Genomic DNA, 22,721 nt, shown 5'->3' on the forward strand with positions numbered 1-22,721 from the left:
GCCCCCGCCCGGCCTCACTTACAAAGTCAACAATGAAACTGCTAGCTAGGTAGTGGGTTAAATTCTCACTAAACAACAGTTAGTCCCCTGAAAGTGGGGAGGAAAGAGTATAAAGTTGGGTCTTAACCTTGTTCTTTCTGCCAAAATAAATTTTAAGGGTACCGAAAGATTAAACATAAAATTGTGAAGGGGAGTAAGATTGAACAGAACAGGACCTACTAAGCATCATGTAAAACCTAGAACTACAGAAGGAAAGATGAATGAGTCTGACTATATACTAAATTTAAACGTGAGTACATATAACATTTTGTATATTGTTAAAACTGTAACTTTTATTGTAAAAAAAAATTTAAAATTTAAAAAAAATTGTAAAGGGAGTAAGATTGAACAGAACAGGACCTACTAAGCATCATGTAAAACCTAGAACTACAGGAGGAAAGATGAATGAGTCTGACTATATAATACATTTAAACGTGAGTACATGTTCATGTATGTGTAGGTAGGGGTGTACGTGCACGTGTGCACATGCATGTGGAGGCCAGACTTCCATGTCAAGTCTTGATCTGCTCTCTAACTTATTTTTTGAGACAAGGTCTCTCACTAAACTTGGAGCTTACAGATTTGCCTAGACTGACCTGTAAGCCCCAGGGATCCTCCTGTCCTTGCCGACTCAGTGCTGCAATTACAGGAATGCAATGCTATGCCCAGATTTTCACATGTGGGCTAGAGATCCAAATTTGGGTCTTTCATGCTTGTGCAGTAAGCACTTTACCAGTGGACTCATCTTCCCAATCCCTAAATTTAAACTTTTATACAGCCAAAACCCAAAAACCCTTTGTGTCAAAAGAAAGCAAAAAGTAGCCTGGCATAGTGGTGCATGCCTTCAATCCCAGCACTCAGGAGGCAGGCAGATCTCTATGAGATTAAGGCCAGCCTAGTCTACATAGTGAGTTTCAGGCCAGCTGGGGCTGCAGGGGATACCTGGTCTTTAAAGAAAGAAAAAAAAAAAGGAAAAAGTGACAGACTGGAAAAATAATTGGTTTGTATACAGTCCACCAATAGACTAAAAATCCTTACAAATCATGTCAAAAACAAAATGACAGAAGAATGGATCAGAAATGACCAAACATATTCGTAAGTGGTCAAAATAACATGAAAAGATGCTCAGCCTTGTAAAAACACTGGAGTGCAGGCCACAAAAGCACCCAGCTGCTGATACCCTATTGGGTTGGAGAACAGGGCAATGCTGAGCAAACCCACTGCTGAGCATCATGCACTGTAGGTTGGGACATAGAGGCCTTTGGAAGGGTGAGCTGTCACCGTCAATCCAAATCTGGGGCCTGTTTACTCTGGACCTAGTAGTTCCACTTTGAGAACTGTATCCAACAACTGCACTCAAACACGTGCATAAGCACACACCCAAGAATGATCTTTACCACCTTGTGCCAAAAGGTGAGCCCACTTAGTGTGTTGTTAGCAGGGCTGGTCAGCCATGTCGTAGTGTCTTCCCTCGGTGGGATACTTTTAATCATGGCACATGACAAAGATATTCCGCAGAATAAACTTGTACAGCATTCTCAATAGATTGCCTCAATCAATAACAACAAATATACAGATACAGGCAAGAATGCTCACTTTACACTTGTACACACAGAAATATTTAGAAGAGTAACAAGAACTCAGTCATGGCTTCCTCTGGGAAAGAGGCATATGAGGGGCAGGAATGGGTGACTTACAGCCAACCTTCCTTTCCTGCTAATGGAATTGTTTCACCATGATTACTGAAAGGAAAAACAACTGTCTTAATGCAGTGTCCAATATTTGAGCTACCTTGTGCACTGTGGATCCACTCCTGCACAGCAGGTCCCTTGCGATCTTGTCGGACATTGATTTCATCCCTGAGGATCTAGGGAACAGGAGGGCCTTCTTTACAGCAGAGTGAAAGACCTGAGGTCTGGGTGGCTGAACAAAAAGCCACCACAGCACTGACAGACTTTGCTAGCTGGGAACACACGTCTGGGCTGAGTAAGAAAGAGGTGGTCGGACATTGATTTCATCCCTGAGGATCTAGGGAACAGGAGGGCCTTCTTTACAGCAGAGGGAAAGACCTGAGGTCTGGGTGGCTGAACAAAAAGCTACCACAGCACTGACAGACTTTGCTAGCTGGGAACACGTCTGGGCTGAGTAAGAAAGAAGCGATGGCCCACTTGGCTTGGTGGTCTGTCTCCCTCCTTTCTCCCCTCTGCTCTTTCTTTCTTTGGTTATTGCTGTGTGTGACACAGAATCCAGGTGGAGGGCAGAGGACAACTTCCTAGAGTCACTTTTCTCCTTCCACCTTGTTGAGGTGGGGTCTCTCTTGTTTCTGACACTCTATTCTAGGCTAGCTGGCTCCCCTGCTTCTGGGCAATTCTCCTGTCTGGACCTCCCATCTCACTGTAAAATTGCTGGGATTACAGATGTGAAATGCCACATCTGGCTTGTTGTGGGTTGCAGAGATCCAACACAGGTGGTCAGGCTTGCATGGCAAGTGCTTTTACTCACTAAGCCATATCACCAGCACTGATGATATTCCTTACAGCACATGTACCTCAACTGATACACAGTGTGTCTATAAACTTAACATAAGAATGGCATCTAAAAACAAATGCCTCTAGGTTACTTGTCCTCCATTATGTCTCTCTCCTGAAATAAAGCTTCCTGGAGTCTAATACTGCCATGCCATACCTTAGTCTCATAATACTTTGTTTGTTCCTTTTCATGTTTTACAATTAATAAAGCATATGGTGAGTTGTTACAAATGGCCATCTTGCAACTTATTTCACATCAAATAGCAAACAAGAGCAGCTACTCACAAAGATGAGTCCGCCAAACGTGAGCATGGTAGGGCCAATATTAATTAAAGTTGTCACTATCATCCGGAATCTAGGAGAAAACAAAGTTTCTGACACAGAGAAGACATCAAGCAAAATTGACTCCAAATTTGCACTTTGGGCTTAGGTCTCTTCCCTTGTATCTGTTATTTATTTAGTGGCACTGAGGATTGAACCCAGGGTCTTAGAACAGATAAGTCAAAAAACTACCACTGAGCAATATCCCCAGTTAGTTCTATAAAGGCTGGTGGTTTTGCCTTCATGGTTGCCACCAAGCTGTTCCCCTGAAGCCAAGTGAGGCAAGCATCATGAACATTGAAAAAGTGGTGCAGAACAGTCTGCTAATAAGAGGCACACGGGTGGGAAGCTGGATGCTTCTTGGCCTCAGCAGCTTCTCTTCTCTGCATCCTTCCCCATTGTAATCAAGCCCCCGGGCTTATTTTGACACTTTCTGGAAGAGCAAGCCATTCCTTAGATGGAAGCGCTCTCGCAGCACCCCTTGAAGGGAAGCTGGCACATCAAAAACCAAGGCTGCTGTTTACTATCTAGGCTCTGTGGTCAGGCTCTAGGGCTCGCACTCTGGTTCTATCTCTTGTTAGCTATCACCTCTAGGGAGTTACTTAACCTTTCTAAGCTTTAGTGCCACCACCTGTCAACTAGGATTCACAAAAGTCCCTTTATCAAAGGAATGTTAGTGTGCTGGAGTTGGCAGGAGCAGTCAGCGTGACCAGGAGGTGCAGTCCAGGGCCAGTCACAGGGATAGACATAACCATCACAATCCCCACCCTTGGAGCTCACATTTGAATACTCTTCACTCATCTACACTGGCTTCTCTCCCCTCCCTGTCTGCCCCCAGAGAACCCCAGGTCCCCCACATAAACTATGTGCTGGGTCCATGGACAGGTGAATTTGCAGTTCTGGGCGGGACTGCTTTCCACCAGTTGCAGCTCCCTCACATCAGTCACTCCATCTGCACTCCTGAATGCTGACGATGACCCTCAGGAGCCGCAGATTTCTCAGTATCTGGACAATATCCAGAATTTGTTGACTGTTGTATTTTCTTGCTGGAAAAAAAAAAACCACAATCCTTTAGTATTTCAGTCTTTCTCAGCACCTCTGACTTGTCTTTCTTTAAATTCTGAGAGTCTGTGGGGCCTGGGAGGTGATGCAGCTTCATTTCAATGGGGCTGGAGATCTAGCTGAGCAGCAGAGTGCTTTCATAGCCTGTGCAAGGCCCTGGGTTCCTCAGCTCAAGGGAAAAGGGGAGAAGAAGGGCGGGGAGGAAAGGGACAGGACACTGAATCTGAACAACTAGGAAAGAAAAATACAGCCTTGAATTGGAACCTCCCCAGCAAGTCGAAGCCAAGACAGGGAAGTAGAGAGCTAAGCAATCCCTCTTCTCCAGCCCCAAGCTAGGAAGCATATACAGGCATAGACTCGGCCCTCAAGAAATAGCTGTGGATCTAGGTGTACAATGCACAATGCAGCAAGCTTCCCCAGAATCCATCTCAGTATCATGTTAAAAAAGATGAAGAAACTTAAACAATTCCACATGTAGGTCAGTAAATCATGGAGCAGGGTTCTGTGTGGGCAGAACCAGAGGAGGGAACAGAGAAGAGGAAGAGGGTGGTGGGCAGGGAGAGTGCATAGTTCCTGTGTGGTTAGAACTTTGATGAGCGGCCATCGCAGACAAATGGCCAAAGAGTAGAGGTCATCCCTGAGACCACAGCCCAGTTTTCAGAGACGTGTGAGGATTTAATATGATGGACTCTTGCAAATGAAATTGCTAAAATATCACATGACTAAGTACAAACACAACCACCATCCTTCTTAAGAATATGGAAGGTTTTTGCAGACCTGGGGATAGAACCCCAGGTAAGTACTCTAGGTAAGTACTCTAGGTAAGTACTCTACCATTGAGCTCTAGCCTCAGCCTCTTTGAACATTTTAAATAATTTTCGTTTCCCTCTCCATGGCTCAAAAGAGCAATAATGGGTGTTCAACAAAGACTCCTAATTAAACTTTGGACCCAACAGGTGGTGGAGCTGAGGGTGAGTGGCACTGACCTGACTGAATAGTGGCATTGGTCACAGTGGCCACAAGGGCTGCAACGATGATCAGCATGTCGAACCCAACAGTACAAAAGCAAAGTTAGTTAAGAATCAAGGTCAAGACACAGTTCTGGGAAAACTTTGAACTCAGTGTCTTGTGCAAAACAATACTCCCACTATAAAATGGATTTGAAAAAATAGGGCAATGAATATGAAGCAAGAAACCCTATATTTGGACAACCCTATGATCAAAGAATCACCCCAGGAATCTGTAGAAGTCAGCTAAATCATATCACTTTGTCTTTCATAATAAATCTCTACTTTTAAAAATATTTCAACTTATTTTCAGAATACATAATACTCTTTCTAGTCATTAATTTTATTAAATGTATCATAATTTTTAAAATGCTTATTTGTATTATTTTTAAAAAATCACCTGTGTGTGTGTGTGTGTGTGTGTGTATGTGTGTGTGTACATGAGTGTGGATACCTGAAGAGGCTAGAAGCATTGGAACCACTGGGGCTGGAGTTACAGACCTTTGTGAGCCACCCAATAGAGTGTTGGGAGCAGAACTCAGGTCCTCTGTAAGAGTTATATGCATTAACTGCTAAGCCATTTCTCCAGTCCCATAACTTTCTAACTGAAGAAGAAATTTGCCATGCCACACGCTTTCTGACCATGGCACCAAAGAACAAGAAAATTTGGACAATAGTGGCCACTTACTCTTTAGCAACATGCACTTGTAACAAGTTTCCTGGCTCTTACAGTAGTGATCACAGAGATCCAACCCTACCCAGCTGTGCACTAATGAAGTCTGGACTGCAATTTACAGCTTTGTGTTGAGAGACCTCAGTGACTCGATCTTGGACAAAACCTCTATGGGACTGACTCAGCCCTAAATCCTGTTCCAGGAAAAACCACACAAAAAGTATACTTGAAACAGATAGAGAACAACTCCCCTGCCAATGGTCCATTAACCAGGGATAGAAAAGTACTAAGAGTCCAGATGTCTCTTCAGATTTCCTGAAGGCAGCAGTTATGGTTTGACACTGAGCTGCAACCAATCAGATGCTTGCCAGGCTGGAGACCCCTACTTGCTGAACTTGCTAAAATAAAACTATAAAAACCTCTGTCTCCCAAAGTAAGGGGTCTCACATCTGAGATCCTGCTGGGTAGGTGACAGAGTGGGCCCAAGCTTAAGCTTGCAACAACAAAAAAACCCTTGTGTGTTTGCATCAGTTGGCTCCTTGGTGGTCTTTGGGGTCTCACGAACTGGGCACAACATCTTGGGGGCTCATCCGGGATCCCCAAGACACCCCCCCAGGACCCCCAAACCGAAGGGTTCCTGGCTGGCCAGTAAGTGTCTGTTTGCATCTAGTTGTGCCTGTCCATGTCTGTCCCAGCTTTTGTTTTGAGCCTCGAGGCAAACTTGTGAACAGTGTGGTCAGGAGTGGTTGGAGCGGACGTGCTGGATAACCGTGACCACAGAGGTCTGGAAGACGTTCCAGACCCTGGCAGAGGGGACAGAGGGCCCCAGACTCTGTTGATTTCTGTGAAAGGACAAGGCAGGTCACTCTCACGGTGCGACAGTTCGCAGCTGTCCTACTTCCAGTTTTTCTTCCGCACGAGCAGGGGAATTTACTACTTGGCCTTCTGCATGTCTCTCTGGCTCTCTGTTTTGTCTTTGGTTGTCTATTTCTTTGTGACTGAGACTGATGCAATGGGATAGACTCCCTCTACACTCCTGGACCTGGTTCTTGCACATTTTGGAGAGGTTAAGACTCGAGCCCATAACCTCTCTGTTGTTGTCAGGAAGGATAAACTAACTACTTTCTGCAGGTTTGAATGGCCCACTTTCAACATGGGATGGCCCTCAGAGGGGACCTTTGATCCCATTGTCATTAATGCGGTTGAGAAAATTATTCTTCAACCGTGTGTAGGACACTCAGACCAAATTTCATACATAGCGGTCTGGGGAGATTTAGTTAATAACCCCCCTCCTTGGGTCAAGTCTTTTCTTCCTTTACAGAAAACTGAGGTGCTGACAGCTGCAGAATGGAAAACAACAACCCAGAAAGCACCTAAGCCTGAAACTAAACCATCAGTACCGTCACTGTACCCTGTCTTACAGGGTAGCACAGAAGAAGATCTAATTTTTCCTTCCCCTCCTTATGCACCCCCTCCACAGGAGGTACCCCCTCCAGAAGCGGCACCCCTGGTACCAGATTCTTCACAGCATGGAGGGACTGGCTCAGGGGACTAGGAGTAGAAGGGCAGCAACACCGGAGGGTCCAGACTACTGTTTTACCTCTCAGAGTCACCGGCCCCGCAGATGAGGCCGGCAACCAGCCCCATCACTATTGGCCATTCGCCACTAGTGACCTTTACAACTGGAGAACCCAGAAATCAGACTTAGAGGGAGAAAACCTGGAGCCTATTGAAAAAATGGATTTCACTGAGGTAAAACCTGACAGGTACAGATACGGTTATTTGCTAGTCTTTATAAATACTTTTCCAGGATGGACTGAAGCCTTCCCTATGAAACATAAAACAGCTCAAATGGTGACAAAAAAAGCTTTTGAAAGACATCCTCCCCAGGTACAGCTTTCCACAGATGATAGGGTCAGATAATGGACCAGCTTTTGTGTCCAAAGTAAGTCAGAGTCTGGCCACAGTTCTGGGGATTGATTAAAAACTACATTGTGCTTATAGACCCCAGAGTTCAGGAGAGGTAAAGAGAATAAATAAAACTCTAAAAGAGACCTTGACTAAATTGACCTTAGAGACTGGTGGTGACTGGGTGACGCTCCTTCCGTTCGCACTCTATTGAGTGCATAACTCTCCTTACCAGATGAAATTAACCCCCTTTGAAATCATGTTTGGAGTGCCCCCTCCCATTATTCCTAACCTCCAGGCAAAGAAGATTACTGAATTTAAAGATCGGGATCTGTTGGACAACCTCAGGGAAATCCAATGGACCCATAAACATGTATGACCTAAACTACATGCTCCTTATGAGACAGGACCCCCCCCTCCAGAACATCATCGATACCGACCCGGTGACTGGGTCTACATTAAGAGGCATCAGCAAGGATCCTTAGAGCCACGGTGAAAGGGGCCCTATGTCATCCTACTGACCACCCCCACAGTCCTCAAAATGGTTGGTGTAGCATCATGGATCCACCACACACATGTACAGCCAGCTGACCCATTTGCCATAGAGGACTGCACATCCCCAGCTTCAGGATGGAGAGTTCCAAAGGACCCCAACAATCCACTCAAGCTAAAGCTCACCCAATTTTCAAACTGTTGACTGTATATACTCTGTTCCCCATGATAGCCGCTCCTGCTCCGGGAAGTTCACATCAACCTATAAATCTGACTTGGGTCCTCCAAGATGTGATAGGAGATAATATTTTATGTCAGATCTCCCAAGTAGCACCTTGGGCTACTTGGTTCCTAACTCTGCACTCCCATTTAGATGCTTTCTTTGATTTCAATCCTAAGGGAGGCACACATCCTTACACTCTAACTCTCCAGGCCCATACAGAAAACCAGGCAGGTTCTATGTTTGCCCAGGACCTGGAACTCCAAATACAAGTCCCAGAAAAACAGATGTGGAGAGGATAGAGCTACTTATTGCACTCTCTGGGGATGTAAAGCAATGGGACACATAATGTGGACCCCCCCCAGGGAGGAGATCTTATTAAGATAATGTGGGAGCAACTGATGCCCACTAATCCTCATAAAAATGGTAGGCTCGATATTAGTTTTACTAAAAACAAAAAGAGAGCCACCAGCTAAAAAGCAGAAAAAAATTGAGGAATAAGACTCTATGTGGGCTGGACTGAACTAGATCCAAGAACTTTATTCTCTATTCAATTAAGAGTAAAAGTTCCTAAGTACCAGACCCATTCAGTCTCCCTGGGACCAGGTGCTGTTTTAAAGGTCACCCCAGAATCAATCTTGTCAACCATAGTGGCCCCCTCAAATAATGGTTATTCTGACAGCCATGGCCTTCCTGTAGGCAACACTGACTCGCTTTGGTCGCTAATGGTCCAGACTTGCCAGGTACTCAATGATACCAGGCCAGACCTCACCTCATCATGCTGGTTATGTTAGTCATCAAGGCCCCCTTACTATGAGTCATAGGAAACACCACCCTAGAGCTGGACCAAGGCAGCTGTAGATGGGCTCAGCAGAAAAAAAAACAGGCTTACACTACAAGATGTTTCAGGATGAGGGCTATGTATAGGCAAGCCCCCTCATGAGCACACTGCCCTATGCAACCAGATTCTGCCAGTGCTGGCCAATAACTCGTACTTGATACTATCAGATCAAGGATGGTGGACATGTACCTCGAAATTAACCTTATGTGTCCATTCTAAAGTTCTTAACCAATCATCAGATTTTTGTGTTCTAGTACAACTAATCCCTAAAATTATTTATGACTCAGACTAGGATATAAATAGGGCCCTGACTGGGCAAGGACCCCTTCACCATAATCGCCAGGAAAGAGAAGTTGTTACTGCCATCACCCTATCCGTTCTTCTGAGATTGGGACTGGTAGGAGCAGGTACAGGAATTTCAGCCTTGACCTTACAAAGCCAAAACTACCATAGCCTTAGAGATGCAATAGACGCGGACATCCAGAACTGAAAATAGTCTATTTCCCATCTACAAGAATCCCTAACCTCCTTGGCAGAAATGGTTCTACAGAATAGGAGAGGCCTAGGCCTGTTGTTCTTGCAGCAGGGAGACTTCTGTGCTGCCCTCAAGGTAGAGTGTTGTTTTTATATAGATCCCTCTGGGGTCATCAAAAAATCCCTGGCCAAGGTTAGAGAAAGTCTGGCTCAAAGAGAAAACGAATATAGGGCTAAACAAGGATGGTTTGAATCCTGGTTCAATAGCTCCCCTTGGTTGACCACTTTGATTTCAACCTTACTCAGACCCCACCTCATTCTGATTATGCTCTTGACTTTTGGACCTTGCATTTTAAATAAATTGGTACCTTTTATAAAAAAGAGACTGAGAGCTATACAGCTAATGGTAATGCAAACCCACTATCAATCCCTCCAGAGTCTGGGTAATAAAAAACATGAGATGAGGGAGCGCCCATGATTGGGCCTCCAAAGTACTAGTCAGAGGGGGGAATGAGAGACCTGAGTGACTCCATCTTGGATAAAACCTCCATGGGACTGACCCAACCCTAAACCCTGTTCCAGGAAAAAAACCACAAAAAAAGTATACTTGAAACAGATAGAGAACAACTCCCCCGCCAACGTCAATTAATCAGGGACAGAAAAGTACTAAGAGTCCAGATGTCACTTCAGATTTCCTGAAGGCAGCAGTTATGGTTTGACACTGGGCTGCAACCAATCAGATGCTTGCCAGGCTGGAGACCCCCTACTTGCTGAACTTGCTAAAATAAACCTATAAAAACCTCTGTCTCCCAAAGCAAGGTGTCTCACATCTGAGATCCACTGGGTCGGTGACAGAGTGGGCCCAAGCTTAAGCTTACAACAATAAAAAACCCTTGTGTGTTTGCATCAGTTGGCTCCTTGGTGGTCTTTGGGGTCTCACAAACTGGGCACAACAGTGTCTCATAGGGCCAGATGGCACACAGGATACACCAGTCAATATGCAGGTCCAGGGCCACTGTGGACTGAGGTGTCAAAGAAGACCAGGGCTCCAGGGAGACAGGTCCTGGGACCAGAGAAGAGCTGGTTCACAGTCCTTACTCTCTAGTCTCACAAGCTGAATTTTCTCATAAGACTGTAGTGGGCAGAGGAAGCTGAGGAAGGAACTGTCCCCTTGAAAATGGTGTACTAAGACTGTTAATATTAGAAATACACATTTGTTTATTCCCAGCTCCCAGCTGGAACTCTTGTATTTTGTGCTCCTCCTAAAATATTTTTAGTGTGTGTGTGTGTGTGTGTGTGTGTGTGTGTGTGTGTGTGTTTGAAAAAAAAAACACCCATGTGGAAGTCAGAGGACAGCGTATGGAGTTGGTTCTCTCCTTTACCATGTAGGTCCTGGTAATTGAACTCATGTTGTCAGGCTTGATGGCAAAGCACCTTTACCCTCTGAGTCACCTTGTCAACCCTGTTTTCCTTTTTTTTTTTTTTTCTTTTTCTTTTTTGGTCTTTTTGAGACAGGGTTTCCCTTTAGCCCCAGCTGTCCTGGAACCCATTCTGCGGACCAGGCTGGCCTTGAACTCACAGAGATCTGCCTGCCTCTGCCTCCCGAGTGCTGGGATTAAAGGCGTGCACCACCACACCCAGCTGTTTTCCTTTCTTAAAAGATCTTTTGCAACTCCAAGATGCCACAGCCTATAATTCTAATTTTAGCTACGGTCAGTTCAAATTAGTATTATGAATAACAACTTTCACTAAACCAGATGTTTCTCAGTCCCTGAGATCTCATATAACATGCCTCAAAACTAAGCAAATGGAACTTGGACATCTGAGCAATGAGTCCCAAACCATGTCAGAAGCCCCCTCTGGTGCCCTGAAGTCACCTCTCCCCTCCACAGACAGACAGACAGACAGACAGACACATACACACACACACACACACACACACACACACACACACACACATACTCACTGGTTCCAAAATAGGCTGTGGGCTCATATGTGTACAGTTTCAGAAGAATCTCAATAACATACAGGAAAAGAAAGAGCCATTCTCTGTGCGAAATGAAGGGGATTTTCTCATGCAAGGCAATGAATATGGCATTGATTAGAATGATGATATCATAAACCCAGACAAAAATCCTGGCATGAGGTGAAAACAAAGAAAGTAGAACCTGTCATCACCATACAAGTGAAAGGTGTGAGTCTCTTCAGAACCTCCTAAGGCCGCTGTGTTTCCTGGCCACATGATGAATATCAGATCTCCTCAACACACAGTCATCTCCAGGAGGCTCCAGTGGAGCCTGGCCCTCCCACTGACCTGGTGCAGTCCTGCTCTCCAAGAAAACCATGAGGGGAACAGAAAGAGATGTGACCTAGTTCAGATGGAACCTTAGGCAGAATGGAGCCACCACTGGCTCCAGTGTCACCCCGTGCCACTGATAATGCTGACAGAAGCACAACTATGGAAGGTAGAAGAGGGGCTAGCCCAGGCTTCTCTGTAACACCACAGAGGCCTGAGCCCAGCACAAAGGGTGGATGTGAGCACACCAAAATTTCACACACATCAGTTGTTCAACATGGGGATTAACAGAAAAAAGCCTCTGTATAAAAAGCCTTGCTAAGGATCAGATAGCTAATATCTAGCAACTAAAAAGGATACTTTCCCCATAGCTGGAGAAGTGGCTCAGTTGTTAAAAATGCTTGCTGATTTTCCAGAGGGCCTGAGTTTTGTTCCCAACACTCACGTGGGACAGCTCACAACCACCTGTGGCTCCAGATCCAGGGGATCTGAGGTTCTTTTCTGGCCTCCACAGGCAGTTGCACACATGTAGCATACACTCACACAGACAGACAGACAGACAGACAGACAGCTAGATGGACGGGGACACACACACACACACACACACACACACACACACACAAATAGAAAGTAAAATATTTTCTTAAAAAGAATATTTTCCCATGTCAGGGAGTTCTGAACCATTCACTCTTATGAAACACTACATGCAAAGAAAGCAGGACGAGCTGTGTCTGAAGATGAATCGCTACTGATCAGGGCATTCCAGCACATACATACAAGACCTCCAGGGGCTGAAGAGATGGCTCAGCAGTTAAGAGCACTGGCTGCTCTTGCAGAAGATCCAAATTCAGTTCCCAGCACCTGTACAGCAACTAACAACTGTCTGTAACTCCAGGTCCAGGGGATTTGATGCTCTCTTCTGGCCTCTGTAGGCACTGCACACATGTGGTGCACTTACATACATGCAGGCAAAACACTCATACATGTATAATAAAAAAATTTTAAGTCCTCTAACCAGGATAAATGCCTCCTTCTAGTGGCGACCTGCTTGAAATTTAAGGGGAAATAAAAAAGCCTCCTGGCCTTCTTAATCTTCCAACAGTGCAGATTCATGAATTCTGACCATATAAACATCACAAGGTCATGATTAGGTTTGGAATGTAGTTCAGTTGGTAAAGTATTTGCCTACCATACATGAAACCCTGCATTCAATCTCCAGCACCACAGAAACCAAGTGTGATGTCACATGCCTGTCATCCCAGCACTTGGGAGGTGGGCAGGAGGGTTAGGAATTCAAGGTCATCCTCAGGTACATAGTAAGCCTCAGGCCAGCCTAGGCTACATGAGACCCTGTCTCAAAAATTAAACAAAATAAAATGCCATATTTAGTATGAATTTTGTGTTCTTCTGAATGATGTTAAGATATCTTGAATTCAGAGAGTTGCGGTTTCCCTGACTCAGAGAGCATGACCAGCCTGCGGTCCTTGAGAATCTTAGGCAACATCACAGAAAGGAAGCCTAATCTAGAAGACTGTTCTTCCAGCTAAAGTTAAAGCTAAAGATCATAGCCTTTTCCATGTCTCCCTGAGAAACCAGTAGCTCCAATGATGAAAGACATTCAACCTAGACAACATCAATAGTCTTCTATTCATAAAGCAACCCCATAGAAAACTGGCCCATCCTATTCGCCTGTGCTGAACCATCCTCTGGACCAAGAGGCTGACAGAAGACTGGTATACCCGTGGTATCCAGGTTTCCAATGGATGCTTCTTGATGTTGATGATGAATGCCTGGATGTTGAGGAGGTCAGCCAATCGGAGAAAATTCATTTTGTCTGTAATGAGAAAAATAGCCCATGCTCCATGATTACTGTAACACTAAGGTCAAAGAGTGAAGCCAGGTCAGCTTCATAAAAGCTGAGCTCTGCATTTTACCTGAGGCTCCAGAACAGTGAAGGCCAAAGACCTCGGAGCACCTGACTGTACTCAGGCCTCCCACTCATTCTCACTCAGAGCATCAACCAACTCTAGACAGCATGTTAAACCAGAAACTCACTGGCACTTTCCTTCTCAGTTCTGTGAAGCGAGGACCCATGCTGTATTCACAATGTAAAAACAGTCTGCCCTCTACATCTGTGGGTTCCACATTTTCAGATTCAACCAACTACAGATAAAACTATGTAAGAGAAAAGAAACTGCATCTATGCTGAATACGTGCATACTTTTTCTCATGATTCCTTATGCAATCCAATATAATGTTGTTGTTTATGAGGTACTTCCATTATAGGTGTTATAAATAATCTAGAAATGATGGAGCTGGAAAGATGGCTCAGCATTTAAGAGCACTGGCTGCTCTTGCAGAGGACCCATGTTTGATTCCCAGCACCCACATGGCAGCTAACAACCATCTGTAACTCTAGTTCCAGGGGATCAGACACCTTCTTCTGACCTCCACAGGCATTACACAACACAGATGCACTAGAAAGTAATCTAGAAGTGACTTAATGCATATAGGAGAGTATATGAAGGTTTATGCAAACACAGCACCATTTTATCTAAAGAACTTGCACATCCTCAGATTTCAGTGTCTTCAGGAGGTCCTGGAAGCAGCCTCCCACAAAGACCAGAGGACCACTGTGCTACTTTCCCCATTTCTTTGGGGAAGAGGATGATGAGAGGCAAAGGTTCCTTACCCACATGCCCCTTCTGTCCCTTGTTGGAGATCCTCAGAAGCAGCTCCAGATGGGAGCTGCTGATGTCTGGCACCACCACTTTTGGCAGCTGTTTCCACGTGGCCTCCATCACCACAAACTCTGCACCCACCTTGACTTTTAGAATATTGAATGCCTCTATCATTTTGTGGTGCTTCAGGTAAGCCAGTCTTTTGTGAATTTCATTCTTAAAGGAAAAGTTAAGCATTTTAAGACAAAGACTCAAGGAAAAGTCATTTCTTTAGCTCTATGATTCAAGTTCATAGAGAAGCCCAGAAGAAGGCATGGGTGGTCAGCTAATGAGCAAGGTTCATAATCCCTCCCACTCTAGTCTGGTTTGCTAACCCACACAGTTCTTACCAAAATTCCATGGAGAAACCAGTGAAGGGCTTTTTGTGTGCTGAGAAACACAGCAACAGGAGGCAGACCATTCCCAGCTCCACTTTCCCCAGAGGGGAAAAGAGTTCAGAAAGGAAAAAAAGCGGCTGTGCTATTGAGGAAGAGAGAGAGAGACCCAGGGAGAGGGGAAGACAGAGCAACCACTGAGTCAGTTCAGAGAGAGGAAGAGGAGGAGGAGAAGGAGGAGGGAGAAGAGGAGGAAGAGGGACATGAAACAAAGCTAGAAGTTGTATGGGGATGACAGGACAGTAGGGGCCTTGTCTGAGCAGCTATCTGGCCTGACCACAGGGAATCTTCCAGGAATGGAAAGGCTCCGGTTATAACCAGCCTTCCAGTCCCCATGGACACCCCTACTGCTCCCTGTAAGTCAGTCACCCAACATCACCATCACTTAGTGAATTATCCCCACTAAACTGTGGATTCTTTTTGAAAATTTGTTGTTATTACTGTATGCATGTGTATGGGGTGTGAATTTCGCAGCATATGGAAGCTGGAGAACAACTTTGTGAAGTTGGTTCTCTCCTTCTGTCTCTAGGGATCAAACTCAGGTTGTCAGGTTTGGGTGGTAAACACTTTTACCTGCTGAGCCATCTCACTGACCCTACACTGTGCATTACTATTTTTATTTAAGTTTTTATTCTTTTTTTAATTTTACGTGTATGAGTGTTATGCCTGCATGTATGTAAGTGCACCCATGTTGTGCAGTGCCCGGGGAGGTCAGAAGAGGGAGTTGGAGCCCCTGGAACTGGAGTTATAGATGGTTATTAGCTGCCACGTGGGTGCTGAAAACCAAACCTAGGTCTTCTTCAAGAGCAGCCAGTGTTTCTAACTGTTGAGCCTTTTCTCCAGCCCCTAGACTGTGCATTCTCAAAGGGTAAGAGCTGGGCCTTAATCACTCTTAGCTACTCAGAGCACGGATGGTGCCAAACACATAAGTAAGCCTGAGATATGTGTGCTGACTGATGCAGGTTACAAAAGATTAATTTCACAGGAGTATTTCTCAAAGAAATACCTCTTTAGGATAGGGGGAGGCATAGCAACAGTTCTGCCCAACAGTGAAACACAGATACCCACTGGACCCTCCTGAATAGCCTTTTACAGCAACGGGAAGAAGAGGCAGAGGGACATGGCCTTGGGGTCAGAAGGTGTTGTGGCAACTTGGGATCTCAGCAGAGCCAGATACTTCCCAAGGCCAGATGGGCCAGGTCTGAGACTTAGTCCCACTGTTCCCTCCTCTCTAACTGCCACGCTGTAGCTGTCCCCTGCCTCCTGTTCCTTACTGGAACATCCTCAAGCAGTGGACAATTCAAAGAGAACAGAAACAAAAGGCAAAGGGTTATACTAGGAAGATCACCCTCTGATGAAAGGTTTCTCTGAGTGAGTTTTGATAATAGAAACAGTCACCAGAGGTATGTGCAAAGGGTGGCAATGGAGGAGGGTAGCTGAGATAGCTCAGGGGTTCTGGAGTATTCGTGGTTGTAAACAAAACATCCTTCCATCTCAAGAGTTCAGCAGCCTCTGCCTGCCCACCACCTCCAGGAATTCTCTAAACATAAATCCAACAGGCACAACCAGAGCAGAAATGCTTGGCTTTACAAATATTTGCTTTTGTTTAAGCAGGGAAAGGGGTAGGAATCTTAGAGAACATCCCCAACCCTTAGTCACACAACAAACATGCAAAGAGACTAGAGCTGTTAGATACATGGAGAACAGCAAGCAAAGCCAAGGACTTTGCACATGTGAAGGCAGATAGCCTAGCTAAGTCCTTTGTCCTTTGGATTTCTTTGGACATACCATCAGACCCATCACAACACTGATGAAGACACATCCCACTTAGCAGAAGGAAACAGAATGCCAACAAGTTTGGAGCCACCAAAGCTAAGGCTCCCCGGCCACTAAACCCAGCCCAGGTACCACCCTCACCCACCGCAGCCCCAGGCTTACATATGTTACCTTTAAGTGCTTCCTGTAATTGTTGTAAACCACAGCCAGAAAGATGGACATAAAGATGTAGGTATTGATGATGATGTAGGCTATAAAGGAGAGAGAGTACCACCAATTGAAGTTATAGGCAGGTATCCTGGAAGGAAATGCTATGTCATATGGCTATGTATACCCCACGTCCCCAGTGTGATTAAGGCTGACTTTAGGCAGCATCCCACAGGCACAAGCTGTGTGCGGGAAGCACTGCCACGCTTCCTTTCTCAGTCTCTGTCTTTGTGACTGGGCCTCAAAGCCATCACCATCACTGATGCCAAACCTGAGGCTCACTCTAACCTGCTCTACTGGAATTCCTAGTGGCAATGTTCAAGGAGCGGAGGACCTTAGATCTCCCAATTCAATTCTCCTTCACAGTGACAAAATCCAGAACTTGCAAAGAAAGCAACCTGCTGGGACTTACAAAGGGAATTAGAAGGATATACACTCAGGGCTCTGTAGGACACTGGACTACCTTGACTGGGGAGGAGGACAGAGCAATTGCTATCTTCATTGGAACAATGAAAACTGAAGGGCTTGTGGATAACTGTGGCATAAGTGGAGACTACCCGGCTCAATGTTATGGCTGAGCCCTCTGAGATCTAATAACTCTAAAACGCACCTCCACAAGGACTCTGACCTTATGAATGGATTAATCCATTGATAGGTTCACAGCTTAATGGGTTTTTTTTTTTTGGAGGGGGGGAGTTTGGCTTCCAGGAGGTGAGCAGCTATGTTCCAACACACACTCGCCACCATGATATCCTTACTCACCACAGGCCCAGAGTCAACAGAGCCAAATGACTATCGGCTGACACTGTGAGCCAAGATAAATCTTTCCTCCTTCAAGTTAATTTTCTCCAGTATTTGCATAGTGATGAAAATGTCACACCATTAGAATGGCTAAAATAAAAAAGATTGATCATACTAAGTGTTGGCAAAAATGCAGAGCAACTGGAACTCTGACACATTGTTGACAGAAGTGGGAAATGGTGGATTTACTTTGGAGAACAGTTGATAGAGCATTAAAAAGTTTAAAAAGTGTGACCCAGCCATTCATTCTGTTCCTAAGCACTTACCAAAAAGTAAGCATCAGTCCATGCAAAGACATGGTACACCCCCAGCCCAGGAATGTGGCATGTGTCAGACACACTATTTAAAGGCTGCCCATGACATGGGTGCACTTACATACATACACTCATACACATATAACAAAATAAAATAGATTTAAAAAATGAGGGTTCCCAACACTCTTTAAAAAACCAAAACCAAAAGAGTTGATGAAGGACAACAAGCACTGTAAAAATGCATGATCTTTTTGAGTTATGTCTTCTCAAGGCTGGTATGACAATTCATTTTTTGGTTGTTGTTTCGGTGTTTTGGCCTGTTTGTTTGTTTGCAGGGCTAAGAATCAATCTGAAGGCAAGCTCTCTACTACTGAGCTGTACCCTCAAGCTTTGGTATGACTATTTTTAAAAGTAATTTGTTAAAACCTAAGCAGTGGGCCTGGAGAGATGTCTCAGTGGTTAAGAGCACTTGCTGCTCTTTTAGAGGATCCAGTTTGGTTCCCAGCATACACATGGCAGCGCACAAGCATCTTTAACTCTAGTTCCAGGAGATCTAATGCCCCTCTTGTGGCCTCTGTTGGCACTAGACAGATGTGGTGCACTTACATGCAGGTAAAATGTTCATATACATAAAAAATAAAACCTAAGAAGCACCTATGTGCTTAATAGTAAGTGATTTTCTTTGCTCTACTTAAAACAATGTTAATAGAAAAAATTTTATATCAATTATCTTTCCACTGAGCATCTTTAACATTGAAGAGTAATATAATCCCCAGGACCAGAATACAAATCTATTTCAGGCAGAAAATGCCTAACATTGGTAAGACTTTGTTTTTAGCTTTTTAAAAAGAGAACACATAAAAGCTTTAAGAAAATTCTTGTAAAACTCAGAAGGATCGCAGAGGGACAGCAAAGAATTCAGTTATTCTGTTAATAAAACATATCATTCTTTACCTCCAGCAAAATTTATTTCTTGAGGTGCTGGGGATGGAACCTGGGGCTTTGTGCATTCAAGGTGAACATTCTACCACTCACTGAGCTACATCCCCAACCTAGCCAAATCTTTAAAGCCACTGCTGTCCCTAATTTTAAAAGATGAAATGGGGATGGGAATATGGGTCAGTGGTAGAGATGGGTTTGGTATAAGTAAAGCCTTGGTCCAATCCCCAGCACCAAAAAAAACCAAAACCACCACCACCAACAACAAAATCAATGACATTAACAACCTTGCCATGTAACCACAAACATAGGCATAGTGACAGTGGTGGATTTGAAGTGTATCATTCACACCTCTTCCAGGTGGAAAGAGGAAAAACACTACAGTGACCCTCAGCCAGCCAGCCCAGGGGTTGTGACCTTGAATGAAACAAATACAGCATCCCTCCTTCCAAGTGCCCCTTCACCAGGAGCCTGTCCCTGGTACATTAAATTCTCTTCACTTTCACAATACCTAGTTGACCTTTAAACTAGCACTCCAAAGCATTCCCCTTCTTTTCTAAGAATTTGCTTGATAATTTGAAATTCAAATCTTTCCTCTTCCAAGGTAAGCCTTCTTTCCTCCACTCCATTTTCTCTAAAGGTCATCAATGCGGCTGCCCCAGCACAGTTATCCACCACTGCAATGGTCCCAGCCCTTGGAATGAATGAGTGCTTTTCCTTCTTCATAGTCACCATCTTCTAGGTGAGCTGGGTACAGTGTTTAAATAGACCCATCTTTTGCCTACATGTATGTAAGTGCACCTGTATTGTGCAATGCCGGCAAAGGACAGAAGAGGGCATCAGATCCCCTGGAGTTGGAGCTACAGACAGTTATTAGCTGCCGTGTGGGTGCTGGGAATCAAATCAAGGTCCCCTGAAAGAGCAGGCAGCTCTCTGAACTATTGAGCCATCTCTTTGGCCTCAGAAGCTTTATCGTTTTCAGTTCCCTGCAGAGCTCCTTCATCCCACCCCACAGACTTGCTCCTGCCACGTGGCTTCAGGACTAACCACAGAAGGGCAAGATTTTCCATTCTTAGCAGGGATCACATTTGACAACTGTCAGAATTCTATATCCCTGCTCCCGCCATGGGATCTAGGATGAATTTTTAAATTTTTTATTTGTGTGTGTGTGTGCATGCATGTGCCTGATTGTCTGTATGTGTACTATATGTGTGTAGTGCCCACAGAGGCCAGAAGAGGGTGTTATATGCCCTGGAACTGTAGTTATAGGCTGTTGTGAGCTGCCTGATGTAGGTGGTGGGAAGCAAACCTGGGTCATCTTCAAGAGCATCAAGTGCTCTTAACAGCTGAGCCATAGCTCTAGATCAGTTTTTAAAGTCTAAAGGTGACTCAAATGTGCAGTCAAGGCTGAAAACCACTGATCTAAATATGACCATTTTCCCACTGGTTCTCACACAGTTCTCATTGCATTGTGACAATAAAGGGCTTCTCTCTTGGTTGGTTGGTTGGCTGGTTGGTTGGCTGGTTGGTTGGTTGGTTGGTTGGCTGGTTTGTTGGCTGGTTGGTTGGTTGGTTGGTTGGTTGGTTGGTTGGTTGGCTGCTTGGTTGGTTTTTGCCTCTCCTCATAGCTCTGGGCATTTCTTTTCCTCTCCTGTTCCCAAGACTTAAAAACAATTAACCAATTAATTTTTCTGTGTGTTTTCTCTCTCTTTACCTGTCCACAACTTTGTAAGCTTTTATTCTGAAGAAAACCAATCCCTCAGGATTTCCTTATAGGGAAGAGAGCACAAAAGGGAGAGAAAGATGATTCCAGAAATTTTCAGCAGAAATCAAGGAAGTTCCTTCTCTAAGTGCCCAACAAACACCCTCTTTAGTCTAACCTGTTATAGGAAGAGGTCATCATAAGGCCCAGACATCAAAGTGAGTCAACAAGAGCCATGATAGCATGTAAATTTGTTGATAAGGCCCTTTGAAAACACAGCTGCTATATAGACATGAAAACTAGCAAAACTGATCAAGGTCAAGAGAAATTGCCACAAATTTTAAGTTGACTTCTTCCCATCCCAGGTTTTCTTTCTGATCTTGATGCTCCCTCTGTCACTATAAATACTACACACTGTCTGTTTCCCTCTGCCTCCCCTTGACATCCCATACACTCATTCTGCTCACTGACAAAAAATAAATAAATAAACAAGGGCCAGCAAGATGGCTTAGCAGGTAAAGGTGTTTGTCTACAAGCCTGGCAACCTGAGTTCAATTCCCAGATCCCACAATGGAAAGAACTGACTCCTCAAAGTTATCTTCTGAGCCCCATATGCACTCTGTAGCATATGTGATCTCACATCCATGGGCAGAGTAATAATACTTTTTAAATATTAATTAATTTGAAAGACAATAAATCCTTGCTTTTCCCATAAGATCCCCATTCAAAAGCCTCTTGGCTTGGAGTGATTCTCCTTTTCCTGGGTAATCAAGTGTAAACTTTAGCTTGGGCTTTATGGCTCCTCAGTCTCCCTGCCCACTGCCCCCTCTCTCCAACTTTCTCTCCAAGGACACACTTCTCTGGCCCAAACAGGTAGATTCCTTGTTGGTTGTCTCCCACAGGCCCCACCTTCATTCCTGATCTTGTGCTTATGGAATTTCAGAAACAGACTTCCTACTTTCCTTAGTTGGAAGCCCATGTCAAGCTTCATTTTCTTGAGACCAGTAAATCTATCAGCTTACACTGCCACACGGAAAGAACTCCCTGAGAAGCTGGGTGGGGCTATGCCATGGATTGTGGCCAAGGGTACAAGGAGTAAAGCAGGGACAGTGACACTTGTGGCAAGGTAAATGAATGACTGGGTATAATGAAGTAGTCAAAATACTCCTGTCCTTCTATGTAGGAAGTTGCAAACCAATGACCAACAGGCCAAGTGCAGACTAAAGATGTGTTTTGTTTGGTCTACTAAGGGCTACTAATTCAGATTTTTTCAAAACAGGAGCTTATACAAAAATTTGAACTCATGGTTTCTATTTTTTTTTTTTTTAGTCTTTTTGAGACAGGGTCTCCCTGTAGCCCCAGCTGTCCTGGAACTCATTATGTAGACCAGGTGGCCTTGAACTCGCCTGCTTCTGCCTCCCGAGTGCTGGGATTAAAGGCGTGTGCCACCACGCCCGGCCATGGTTTCTATTTTTAAAATTATAACATCTGGCAACACAGAGAGGTATTACAGAAAGTTTTTGACCCTCACTCTGATACTTAACCAGCTGAATAAACACTTATTTTCTTATATTTTGTAGGTCTGTCGGGCAATCTTACCCTAGGCTTACTGAGTTGAATCTTTCCACAATGAGGCTGACTGCCTTCAGAGAGTACTGTTCACATACATGTCTTAGCCATGTGCACCATAGGTCAAGAGTCCAAGTGTCCCCAGAAGCATTAGGAGAGCAAGCATCATCATACAGGCACTTTTCACACCTCTGTCGCACATCTCTTTGAGTGCCATTGGCCAAAGCAAGTCCCATTGGTCAAGCTAAGATTGAAGGGTTGAAGAAATGGAAGCTGCCTCTTAATGCAAGGAGTTGCAAAAGCACGTGCAAAGGAGCCCTGTGTTTGGGGATGGGAAGACAAGGTGGACATTTTCACAGTCTGTGACAGCCCATATGACACCATATGATGGAGGTAGTAACAGTTGGACTGTGAAACATTACTGGTGGGTTATTTCTAAGCTAAGAGTTAGAAATTCACCAAAGTAGATTGCCACCTTAGTACCTGTCGAAGGAAAT

At 44.6% G+C, this 22,721-nt stretch overlaps 1 protein-coding gene across 1 annotated transcript in view; it reads right to left on the reverse strand.

Moving 5' to 3' along the window:
- The window catches only part of LOC103740493 (two pore calcium channel protein 1-like), a 35,691-nt gene extending 13,250 nt beyond the window's left edge, over positions 1 to 22,441 (reverse strand). The window contains 9 exon segments of the mRNA XM_029567356.1: positions 2,853 to 2,922; positions 3,847 to 3,934; positions 4,937 to 5,002; positions 5,091 to 5,097; positions 11,524 to 11,701; positions 13,551 to 13,695; positions 14,554 to 14,758; positions 16,924 to 17,003; positions 22,399 to 22,441. Coding sequence (XP_029423216.1) covers positions 2,853 to 2,922; positions 3,847 to 3,934; positions 4,937 to 5,002; positions 5,091 to 5,097; positions 11,524 to 11,701; positions 13,551 to 13,695; positions 14,554 to 14,758; positions 16,924 to 17,003; positions 22,399 to 22,441 — 882 coding nt within the window.
- Between the last annotated feature and the right edge of the window lie 280 nt (positions 22,442 to 22,721).

Source organism: Nannospalax galili, unplaced genomic scaffold (assembly GCF_000622305.1).
Source record: "Nannospalax galili isolate Female #2095 unplaced genomic scaffold, S.galili_v1.0 scaffold4221, whole genome shotgun sequence".
Classification (NCBI taxonomy): domain Eukaryota; kingdom Metazoa; phylum Chordata; class Mammalia; order Rodentia; family Spalacidae; genus Nannospalax; species Nannospalax galili.